The sequence below is a fragment of the Equus asinus genome, chromosome 25, assembly GCF_041296235.1.
Source record: "Equus asinus isolate D_3611 breed Donkey chromosome 25, EquAss-T2T_v2, whole genome shotgun sequence".
NCBI classification, from domain to species: domain Eukaryota; kingdom Metazoa; phylum Chordata; class Mammalia; order Perissodactyla; family Equidae; genus Equus; species Equus asinus.
In genome coordinates this window covers 48,447,084-48,458,807 of record NC_091814.1, presented here as the reverse complement: position 1 = coordinate 48,458,807, position 11,724 = coordinate 48,447,084, and the positions used below count along the sequence as shown (strand labels likewise).

Below are 11,724 nucleotides of genomic sequence, written 5' to 3'. Positions count from 1 at the left end.
GTCACAGTATTTTGCCCTTAAAGGACTAATTCTTACGGCATGTCTCTTCTGACTAAGCCCTGGCTCCCGGCTCCCATCCCCTCGCTAACTGTTGGGTTCCTCACTGCTCTCTTCCCTTCCTTTTGCTACTTGTCTTCTTTAGTCTTTGTCTCTTGGAGAGTCTGGCTTCAGCTTTCTTTTATAGTAACAGTTCAAAGTCTAAATCTCCAGCATTAATTATTCAAACTTGAGTCATATCTTTACTGACCGATGGAACATTTGCCATTGAATTTGCAAATTCAGAATCAAATTCATCAACTTTTCCCCCAGTAAACCTGCCTCACTCACTCAAGCACCCAAACCTTGGTGTTTTATTTGGCTACATCTACTCTACCCACACAGATGATGTCGCTATAAAAACACTGAAAAAGCTCAAAGAAAAGGTGGTCACATAGCCTCAGATTGGGTTCTGGCTCTATCACGAAGCAGCCATGAGACTTTGTGCAAGTATTCTTTTCCAAGTATAGACTATCATGTAATGAATCTGCATTTCCAGGGTAGAAGTGATCCTAAATACATCTTGATACACTATTGGGCTTGGAGACTAGAGTTCCCCTATCAAGAATTTTTGCTGTCAATTTTCATAGGGAGAACAGAAAAAATGCATTGTACCTCCAAAGATGTGTTAATTGAAAGTGAATTAATATATGACCATTGTGGCTATGAGAAACAAGGAATTTGAGAGGCACTCCCTGCGGCTGCTCAAAGAATCAGCAAATGCTTTGGCTAGAATAGATAGTCTTCCAAGATTAGCAAAGTGATAAACTTGTGGCTCCTGTATGGTCTTCTTGCCACAACTCTGATCTCACATCCAACCTTCACCCTAAGGGTAGGGATCTGCATTGAGGCGAAGCTCGTCCAAGCGGAAGGAGCCAGCATGGCTGCTTCTAAAGCGCCAAAATGCTCATGACTGGGGGCAGTTAACTGCATAGCGATTTACTCCAATTGCCCCCACCCCTTTGGGGCAATGCAAATTGAGGAAATACCTCTAGCATAAAAAATGCATTAACTGGTTAAAAGGTCATCGCCACCTTGTCAGTGTTTAGTTCAGAAATGGGCATGTAATTCAATTCTTGGGGATGAGACACAAATAGAGGATTATTGGAGTTTCTAGAAGAATTCTTTCTCACTTGAGAGCATTGGAAGGCTTTTTTGGTCTTGCACTGAATGTGAACAAGAAAACATAAAGCACTGATTGCTGCTTGCAGCGTCTTGACAACCCGGGAGTGGGGAACCTGCTATAGAATGAGGCTATAAAGTCAACAACAGAGGGGAGAGGAAAAAGAATCTGAGCCTTCATCTTCACTGGGCACCAACCAGGAACCCATACTACCTCTTGACTTAGATTACATTAAAAAAAATAGATTTCCTTAGTGTTTAAGCCTTTTTGACTTGGGTTTTCTAGTACCTGAGGCCAAACGCATCCGAACTGATACTCATGGAATGAAGTATTGTCCTCTGGTTGTTTCCAATATATGGTATTATGTCTCCTAAGCAAGATTGTAGAGCAGACATCTGTTTCTGCCACTTCCTTATCCTCTATACTTGTGGATCTCAAGCTTCATTATGCATGAAATCATGGGAGGAGCGTGTTAAAATACAGAGCCGAGAGGCCTATCCCAGAGCTTCCCTCTGTAGGTAGCCAGAAATTCTTCATTTCCAGCAGCTCAGGTGATTCTGATGCAGAGTACAGCAGACACTGCAGGTGCTCACCCATTATCCATCTCCCCCTCATTCTTTACTACAACACACAGGCTGTATTAAGGGTGGCAAGGTGAGATGCCAGTTAAAATTCATCTTAAGATGATAGATGGGTGTGGCCATGTGACAGTGCTGGCCTGGCGTGGGGTCCCTTCCTGATGAAAGGCCGAGCCTCATAAAGAGAAAGCTCCTTGCCCTACTGAAAAGCAGATGGGATGCCTGGAGTTACAGATGTCACTTTGCCACCGTGAGGGTAAAAGTCACCGGCCAACAAGGAAGGAGAAGGGAGCTACAAGGAGCCTGGATCAGTGATAATTTCCTCAAGCAGCTGCACCAGTCCTGTTCTATTCCAGACATCTTGTGACATCAGGAAACTGAGGCCCTATGTGGTTCTGCCATGGTGGCCGGGTTTCTGTAATGTGCAGCCACACTCGATATTTGCTCACACAGGTGCTCTGCAGGCCACTCTGAGAAATACTGCCCTATTACACTAGGTATCCAGAAGGTTCTTCATAAATAGGCTTGACTTACTCTCTTGTATTTCCTTCCATTATTACCTCTGTTATGGTTGGTTTTCCCTAGTGTAGAGAATCATGTATTCTTTCAAAGTCTTGTTGGGATGAAAAGGAACAATGGATTCTAAATAATAAACAATAAGACCATAACATTCAACTTTATTTGAGTTTTGAAAATAAAATGAAAAGTACTATCAAATAGTACTATGCAATGTAGGATTGTTAATTTCTCTTAAAACGGCTTTCAGTAACTACGATTGTGGAACATAGTTCCTTTTTTCAATACTTACTAAATTGGGAATGGGAGGGGAATAACTTTACTCTGGAAAATGTTAGGGAGGTACTAATTATAGCACTATCATAAGTCAGGATTATGGATCCTATGCTCTAGACGGTAATAAATTGTACAATGCTTTTGATAATTTGTACTCTGCTATAACTGGCTCGCAGCTGGACACAGAATTTCATTTGGTAGGCCATGAGTTTAGGATATATTATCCAGAAGAACTTTTTAACATCTCAAGTATAACGCAACTACTTAAAATTGAAGAATTTGCAGCAGTCCATCAACTGCTTGTAAAATAAATGCAGCAGTAAATTGTTTCAGCAACTTCTAAGTAAACTTCTTGCCAGATCATTCTTCAGCACTTGAGCTGGGATATTAGCTCAGTCTTTAACCTGACGCCACATATCACGTTAGTGCCATTAGTATCCTTTTGTGAGATGGGATTCAATTTCCAACTATAAAAGAAAGTCAAAAGTAAAATATTAGACTATGAGCATGTCAGGGAAAACATTAACTATTAAATGCAACCAGAAAACTTACTGAAAAGTTTCCGTTTTATTATCTGGGACATTCCCTCTAAGAGATCTTACACATTAAGACCTTTGGATGATACATTATAAGCAAATACATGTGCCTCTCTGCACCATCAAACGTCATCTCTTGACGTTAATTCAATTCGAGTAGTCTACCAAAGGGGCACTTAGGAAAAGAGAAATGTTAGGAGACTTGAACCCTAGATAACTTTGTGACTGATTGCAAAGTAACCGAAAGCCTTTTTCATAAATCAGAATAGGAATTTTTTTTAATAATGGGACCTGGAAAAGACAGTGACAAATGAGGAACCAATTTCTTGACTCTCAGTTAGGTTTCCCATTTGAAATAGGGTCCCGTTAAGAAAGAGGAGAAGAAGATCCTAGGAAGGCTGCCTAAAAAGGACTAAGTTGCTGTGTTTAAAGGAACCTTTACCCATAAGTTTGGTCAATGAAACTTTCCTTCCCACAACAAACACACTGCAAACCACCTTGATTGTCATAAATGACAGCAGCGGGACCAGAATTTCTGTTAGAAGGGTCTTAGGGTGACTATCTGTCTGGGGATATGGTGGGGCAAGGGACTTCTCTTGAAGCCGCACTTATACAGCATATCATTTGACCTTAGAAGGCCTATTTCTCTGGGGTGACTTGGGCGCTGGGGGAGGGAGGGTGCTGAAGGGCTCTGAAGCCCATCCTTGGCGCCATCACTGCTGCCTGGCCCACTGCTGCATTTGCCTTGCGCCCCATTGCCCCTTCAGAGCTGTTTCCTCCTCCACTCCACTCATCAGGGGACTCAGGCCTAACAGAGACCCTTTGCAGGGCCCCCCTCCCACCACACTTGCCTCTGCTGTGTCCTGACCAAACGTAACTGGCCCCTCTTCCCTCCCCTGCTCTCTGTATGACTTCCAGCCTTCTCAAACTTTCCTAAATTAGCCTTGATTGCTGAGGAGAGTAGGAAAAGATGTCAGGGCAAAACCTGACTGACTCTTCATAATAAAGTGCTTTGAAATCTCTTGTTTTATCTTAAAAATTCATGCAAATTTGTTATCCTACTCTACAATATGTGTGTTTTAACTTAAAGAAACATTTTAAATTACCTCATGGTTAAATGTGTTTTCTCTCTTTAAAAGATCATCAGGTAACATTGGTACTCTAGGAAGATGCCCATGATCCACCTGTGGCTTCACATACTCCCAGCATAGCACCCAGACATCCACAGGGAATGCACACTCCAAAGGGAGGAGCATCAATGTTTAAATGCTAATGTCCAGCTGTATGCATCATCTACTCCCCGAGATCCCTACTTTTGAATTAAACATCAGGGGAAGGAGGTGAGGAAGGGGAAAATTGGGAGAGAGGAGACTTGGGGCAAAATTATATCTTTCAAAAATATTCTATAATTTTAATTTTTAAGTAATGCAGGTGTGCTTTATCCCGATTTTTCCAAATTAATGAGTTGCCGCTCAGTCTCTTTTCTCACCGATGTTTTGCTACTTGACTTCACAATTTATTTCAGCTGTGTAGTTTAATATTCACAGTAATAAAAATCTAATCAAAGTGTTGAGTTTATTACCTCATCTTTTCCAGTTATGTTCTTTCTTGGTCATTCGAACACCAGTGTTGACTGAACCAATCCAAATACAGGCATCAAACAGAAAAACTAAATTAGGAGTTTCAGAGTAAAGTAGCAGAAGAATATTTTGAAATATCAATTTTCTTTCTCTCTGTGGGTCTCCCCTTTCAAATGGGCTCTTTACTTTCTTCCCTCAGGAGGTTTGTTAATAGGCTCCCAAAAGTCCAGTACAAGGGCTGACAGACTCAAACGAGAACAGACAGTTCACATGCATGGTTAAAGTGGGCTGTATGAGACAAGAGGGAGCGATGTGGCCTCCGGCAAACCAGAGAGCATCTGCTTCCCTTGTAGAAGGCAGTTGGTGCTCAGCTCTGTCTGATTTTCCCCACATAAAGGAATGAGGACCTAGTGTTGAAAGACTTTCTGATTTTTTCAAGAAAAGCTCAAAATCTGGATTTTTTTAAGTGTGAAATTTCTGAAAGTTTATGCCTGGCAACTAATTTTACAATATTAAAAGAAAATGTGTGTGGGTCAAATCTAGTGTACTGGCTGGATCCAGTCCATGAGCCTACCGTTTGTGACTTTTGTCCCAAACTCATTGGGGAATACAGAGTCATGTGTCTCCCTTCGTCTAAAAATGACTCCAGAGGGCCTGAGGGAGGAGAGAGGAACAGTAGAGACCTGTGCCCTTCGTCCTGGAAGTGCTGAAAATCTCTGACTCAGTAGCCCTCAGTGCCCCAGGGCGGCTAACAGGAGGCCTGAGCTCCCAGCCTTGCCGTAGACTCCTGTGCCCAAGAGTGCTGTGGAAGCAGCAGAGTGGCAGACCTAAAGAGACTGTGAGGGCTGAGGGACTTCATCTCAGTGTCAGCCAGCTTGGACAGGAGACCTGGGAGCAGCGGGAGCTCCCAAAATCACCGCGAGGCCTATGACCCTAGAACAGGGCAGGGAAAGTGAGCCATAAGAATGTCTGAGGTTGAACTCACTTCTAGGGGAGAAGTGGAATGAATTACTGAATATCTGTCTTTCCTCCGCACCAGGGCAGAGACCCTGTTTGACTCACTCACTAACTAGCATTTGACATAGTTCCCAGTACACAGTGGGGCTGCATTTTTATAATTATGCAAATGAGAGATAATAAAATAAAATGTCACTTTATAAGCACAATTTGAAATCATGTAAACCCTTCCCCCCAAATTAGCAATTCATTAAGAATTATATCATGTCTAAGCTAGCAGGTCACATGAACTGTAAACACTGGGATGGTGCCAATTAGAGATACAAATCACGGATAACTCTGGTTTTGCAGCTGGGGCAGCTGGGAGAACGGTGAGACAGGGCTTGGTAAGGCAGGGATGCTGGGGATGCTGAGCATTGAATGAAAGACCTTGAATGCATTTTCTCTAGAGCAAGTCTTCTCTGTATCTCGCTTAGCCCCGTGATACATGCAATTGGGTGCTAATACATATTTAGTGACTTTCATTACTTAGTGACTACAAAGTGCACCTCAAAGCAAGTCATTTGAGTGTGGCTGTGACCATGGTTTGGAATACTCAGTGGCTTTTGTTGTTGGAAGCAAACCAGCTCCCCACACCTGGGCCTGCGGTGAGAGAGTCTATGCCCTGCCCATTCCTGCTCTGACCCCAACAGCACTATGTGGCAGGAACAGAGTACACCATAGAAGCTGTTCTCCCCTCGCAAAGGTGTGGAGGGAGGGACATGAGACAGGAATGAGCCACCTGGATGTCAGTGTCTGGAAGTCTTTGTGACCTCCCACAAGCTGTGTGGCAGCCAGGGGGAGCCCAAGGATGGGGACTGATGATAAACCCACACAATTCTCTCAAATCATTTTCTTAGAATTAAATGAATTTTACATGTGTCAAAATTCCTTCTCAATGGTTTTCCTGCCACTAACAGGCTATCCCTTACCCATGACCTTGGCGTTATTATTATTTTTGACAGGCTCAGATGCTTGGATCACCAGCAACTTGCTTAAATCTGAAGTTCCCTGAACCTAAACAGAAAAGTCAAAATTAGTCAAAAGAACATTCTTTGATCTCTAAGCTGACTGTTTTCTAACCTTTCCAAAGAATATAAGAAATAAGCCAACACCTAGAACTGGGCCTCCAACCTAAGCTCTATCTTTTTCATTTCAAATCCTCTTTAATGTTGCTTCAAAAAGTCTTGGGCCAGCAAATTATCTTTTGTGTATTTACAGACATCAGAAAGGGAATTTCGACACCTTACTTGTAACCAGACTGGAAATTCCCAGTTTGAAAACAGGGAATCCCCTGCATCCAGAGGTACTTTTGCTCCTGCCTTGATGGTCAAGCCTTCCGGGGGGCAGGACTGTCTTCTTTTCTCAGAGCTTTTGGCCTATGTGCCACAAAATCTGCCCTCCCAGGATGCAAATAGCATACAAGTAACAATTATAACTATCATTTCTAGATACCACGTGTTATCTCATTTAATCCTCACAATAACCTTAGGAGATGGCTGTTGCTACTGTCCTCATCTTATTAATGAGGAAACTGGGGTCGGAAGGCAGCCTGCCTAGGTTCACACACCTAGTGGGCACAGGCGTCAGCTTTTGAACTGACTTTTGAACTCCACATCTGGCGTCTTAACAAACTAAACTGTGGGTGTTGCTCCCGTTGTCCCCTGCCTCACCCTACCCCTCCCTTCAAAGCTAAAGAGATATTCATTTTCTATTAACAAAAAACATTTAAATAACCTTTATCTTCTGAATTGTTGAGAGGTAGAAAATAAGAATGTTATGAAAGGGGCAAATGAACTTTTTAGGAGGTTCATCAATTTTTCATGTAATTAATGACCTTTCCCAGCCTGAACGGGCAGAATGGGCCTCTTCCAAAGGGGAGAAACTTACTATCAGATTAGAGAGATGTCAGTTCTTCTCAGGCCTCTTGGTCCTCCCCCAACTGGGCTCTGCCTCTGTCACCCTGAGGTTCAATGGAAGGCAGGCAGGTGGCCCATTAGGGACCTTGCTTCTGCTCTTCCACCCCATTGTGCCCCAAGTGTTCACACATCCCTCTTCCTTTAGAGGCATGGAATGATAAGGCCCAGGGATCACCATCATGGGGTGCCCACAGCCCCTACTGTTGCAGCAAAGCAACGGGCCCCTACTCAACTCCCTTCTTATCAACCAATGCAGATACTTCTAGAGCCACTAGCGTAGGAGGTGTTGCCTTGGTGTGAACTACAAAAGACACACCCTGTCCTTGTGGGAAGGCACAGCCTCACACCAAGGCAAACAGCTTAGTAAGCAGAGAGCAGGCAGGTTCCAGCACCTACTTGCCCCTTGGTCACACCCTTGTGCAGGACACAACCTGCGCAACAGTACACAGAAGCTGTGGCTATGTTTTGACTTTTTTATCAAGGGTGGGTGAGAACTGCAGGGTCTTTACAGGTTAAATTTATTTTTAAGGTGGTCAGTTGAGTTTTGAAGTCACTTCTGGAGCACCGTGAAAAGCAAATGACTCTTTAGAAAGGATCCTCCTTACCTGTCCACAGGTTTTAGGTAAAATGCAAGGTGCAAGATATGGTACTTCTCTCTTAGTATCAATGACACTGCCGTACACAACAATAACAAATTTCATGGTCTCATTATCAATGGTCATTTCATTGTAGCTTGATAAAGTCTGCACATATGCAAGATTGAGCTCTGCACACTTCCGAAAGGTTAAGTCCTACAATAAAATTACATTTTTTCTATGAATCATACAAAGCGACACATGGTATCAAGAAGAACGCAAATTCACTGATTTAGTTGACCTCTTTGAGGGTGTCAAAAGGCATACGGACCCTGGCACCAACAGACAGAATTTACTTCGAGTTTAGAATGGCCTCGACAGATTCTGAACTCAGAGTTTCTACGTTGTTCCTGAGTAGTGGCCCTGGATGTGGTTGCCCAGCCTGACTTCAGCCAGAGCAGGGTGGCCAGCTATGCCTGTAGATTTCTATTTGCACAAGAACCAGAGTCGTAAAGATGCATAGGCCTTAACTAGCAGTAAGTGGACATCCCACTTGACAAGAGAATAAAGAATAACTAAATGATGCAAGGCACTGAGTCTGAGTTGTACTTCAAGGCTCAGAATCAAAGATTTGAGAGCTGGAAGGGAGCTGTTATGGGTTGAACTGTGTCCCCCCCAAAATTCATATGTTGAAGTCCTAAACCCCAGTACCTTGGAATGTGACGTTGTTTGGAAATAGCTTCACTGCCGATGTAATTGCTTCAGTTAAGATGAGGTCATACTGGAGTAGGGTGGGCACCTAAGCCAAGATGACTGGTGTCCTTATAAAAAAGGAGAAATTTGGACACAGACACACGTAGAGGGAGAACTCCGTGTGAAGACGAAGACAACCATCCACAAGCAAGGAGGGAGCCCTGGACCAGATACTCCCCAGCAGCCCTCAACAGCAACCAACCCTGAGCACACCTTGAGTCAGATTTCTATCCCCAGGAGCTGTGAGAAAATAAATTGTTGTTTGAGCCACCCAGTGTGTAGTACTTCATTATGGCAGCCCCAGCAAACTAACATCGGAGTTTTGCGGTCAGCCCAATGGTAGGAATCCCCTGGCCACTGCCCAGAGGGACCATCAGCTCACTCTGAACATCTTCAGCCACAGGAGGGGCACAGAGAAAGGACCCAACCCTCAGACCTTGGTCCCCGACAGACAAACCAAACACTTACTTGCCAAATACACCAGCATAGCTAGGGCACCAAGAACATAAGAAAATTAGCAAACTTATCTAGAATTTTGCAACCAGAAAAATCTAAGAAAAAGCTATTCTGGTTTTTTAAACGCATGTAAAGTTTTAGTTCTATGGTTCAGAGAAGGGGGATGCAGCATAATCTTACAGTGCCCCTTCTAAAAAGTCTTAACTGGCTAGTTCTTGAATGGAAAAACACTAGAAGGAAATAAACCAAAGCTGCTAAATGGAGATTCCCTGGGGAGTAAAAATTGGGTAAGAAAGTTATTTTATTATGTTTTGTATCTGTATTTTTAAATTTATATAATGAACATGTGTTTCTTGTGAGTTAAAAAAAATAAAGTAAATAAAAGGACATTCACCTTATTATTGAGTCAAGTCTGACTCCGTATAGTTGCAACCAACTGGCCCTAATTCTCTCCTCTGGCGTTACAGACTAGACTCTAAACTGGCAAGACAAAAGAAAGGAGAAAAATCTAATTCTCCTTACCCTTCAGCTAAAATTCTTCTGAAAATTATTGCCACATAGTAAAAGAAATATGACTGCTTTCGCATGACATGCTAATTTTTTTAAAGATTTTATTCTTTTAGAGCAGTTTTAGGTTCACAGCAAAATTGAGAAGAAGGTACAGAGCTGTCCCCTATCTCTCCTGCCCCCATACATGCACAGCCTTCCCCGTTACCTTACCAACATCCCCCACCAGAGTGGTCCATTTGTTACAACTGATGAACCTGCGTTGACACATCATAATCACCCAAAGTCCATAGTTTACATTTCGGTTCACTCTTAGTGTTGTATATTCTGTGGGTTTGGACAAATGTATAACGACATGTATCCATCATTATAGTATGATACAGAGTATTTTCATTGCCCTAAAATCCTCTGTGTTCCACCTATTCACCCTCCCCCATCCCAGCTCCTAGGAACCACTGATCTTTTTACTGTCTCCATAGTTTTGCCTCTTCCAGAATAGGCTATAGTTGGAATCATACAGTACGTAGCCCTTTCAGATGGCTCCTTTCACTTGGCAATACGCATTCAATTTTCCTCCACGTCTTTTCATGGCTTAATAGCTCACTGCTTTTTAGCACTGAATAACATTCCATTGTCTGGAGGTACCACAGTTTGTCTTCCATTCATCTGCTGAAGGGCATCTTCGTTGGTTCCTTACAAGTTCTGGCAAGTATGAATAAAGCTGCTACAAACATCTGAATGCAGCTTTGTGAGTGGACATAAGTTTTCAACTCCTTTGGGTAAATGTCAAGGAGCACAATTGCTGGATTTACGGCCAAGAGTATGTTTAGTTTAAGAAACTCCCAAACCATCTTCCAAAGTGACTACCATTTTACATTCCTGCCAGCAATGAATGAGAGTTCCTGTTGCTCCACATCCACACTAGCGTTCAGTGTTGTCAGTGTTCCAGATTTTGGTCATTTCAATGGGTGTGCGGTAGTACCTCACTGTTGTTTTAATCTGCATTTCCCTTCTCACATTGATGTGGAGCATCTTTTCATATGTTTACCTACCATCTGTATACGTTCTTTGCTGTTTAGATCTTTGGTCCATTTTTTAATTGGATTATTTGTTTTCTTTTTTTTAAATGATTTTATTGAGGTCATATTGGGTTATAACACTGTGTACATTTCAGGTGTACATTATTATATTTCAGTTTCTGTATAGACTACTTCATGTTAACCAACAATAGACTAGTTTTTATCCATTACTATATATACGTGCCCCTTTACCCTTTTCACCCTCCTTCCATCCCCGGCCCTGTGGTAACCACCAATCTGTTCTCCTTATCTATGCGTTTGTTTGTTGTTTATCTTCCACATATGAGTGAAATCATATGGTATTTGTCTTTCTCTGTCTGACTTATTTTGCTTAGCATAATACCCTCAAGTTCCACCCATGTTATCACAAATGGCATGATTTTGTCTTTCTTATGGCTGAGTAGTATTCCATTGTATATATACACCACATCTTCTTTATCCAATCATTCATTGATGGGCACTTGGGTTGCTTCCATGTCTTGGCTATTGTGAATAATGATGCAATGAACATAGGGGTACACATATCTCTTTGAATTGTTGATTTCAAGTTCTCTGGATAAATAACCAGTAGTGGGATAGCTGGATCGTACAGTAGTTCTGTTTTTAGTTTTTTTGAGAAATCTCCCTACTGTTTTCCATAGTGGCTGCACCAGTTTGCATTCCCACCAGCAGTGTATGAGCATTCCCTTTTCTCCACATCCTCTCCAACACTTGTTATTTCTTGTCTTGTTAATTATAACCATTCTGATGGATGTGATATCTCATTGTAGTTTTAATTTGCATTTCCCTCAGAA

The 11,724-nt window shown here is 42.4% G+C and overlaps 1 protein-coding gene across 1 annotated transcript in view; it reads right to left on the bottom strand.

Moving 5' to 3' along the window:
* Positions 1-6,466: 6,466 nt before the first annotated feature.
* SLC9C2 (solute carrier family 9 member C2 (putative)) overlaps positions 6,467-11,724 on the bottom strand; it is a 78,529-nt gene continuing 73,271 nt past the window's right edge. Inside the window, exons 24-25 of the mRNA XM_070497961.1 lie at positions 8,166-8,351; positions 6,467-6,658 (exon numbers count right to left, since the gene is read on the bottom strand). Of these exons, the coding sequence (XP_070354062.1) occupies positions 6,563-6,658; positions 8,166-8,351 (282 nt within the window). The 3' untranslated portion in view covers positions 6,467-6,562. The remainder of the gene's footprint in view (positions 6,659-8,165; positions 8,352-11,724) is intronic.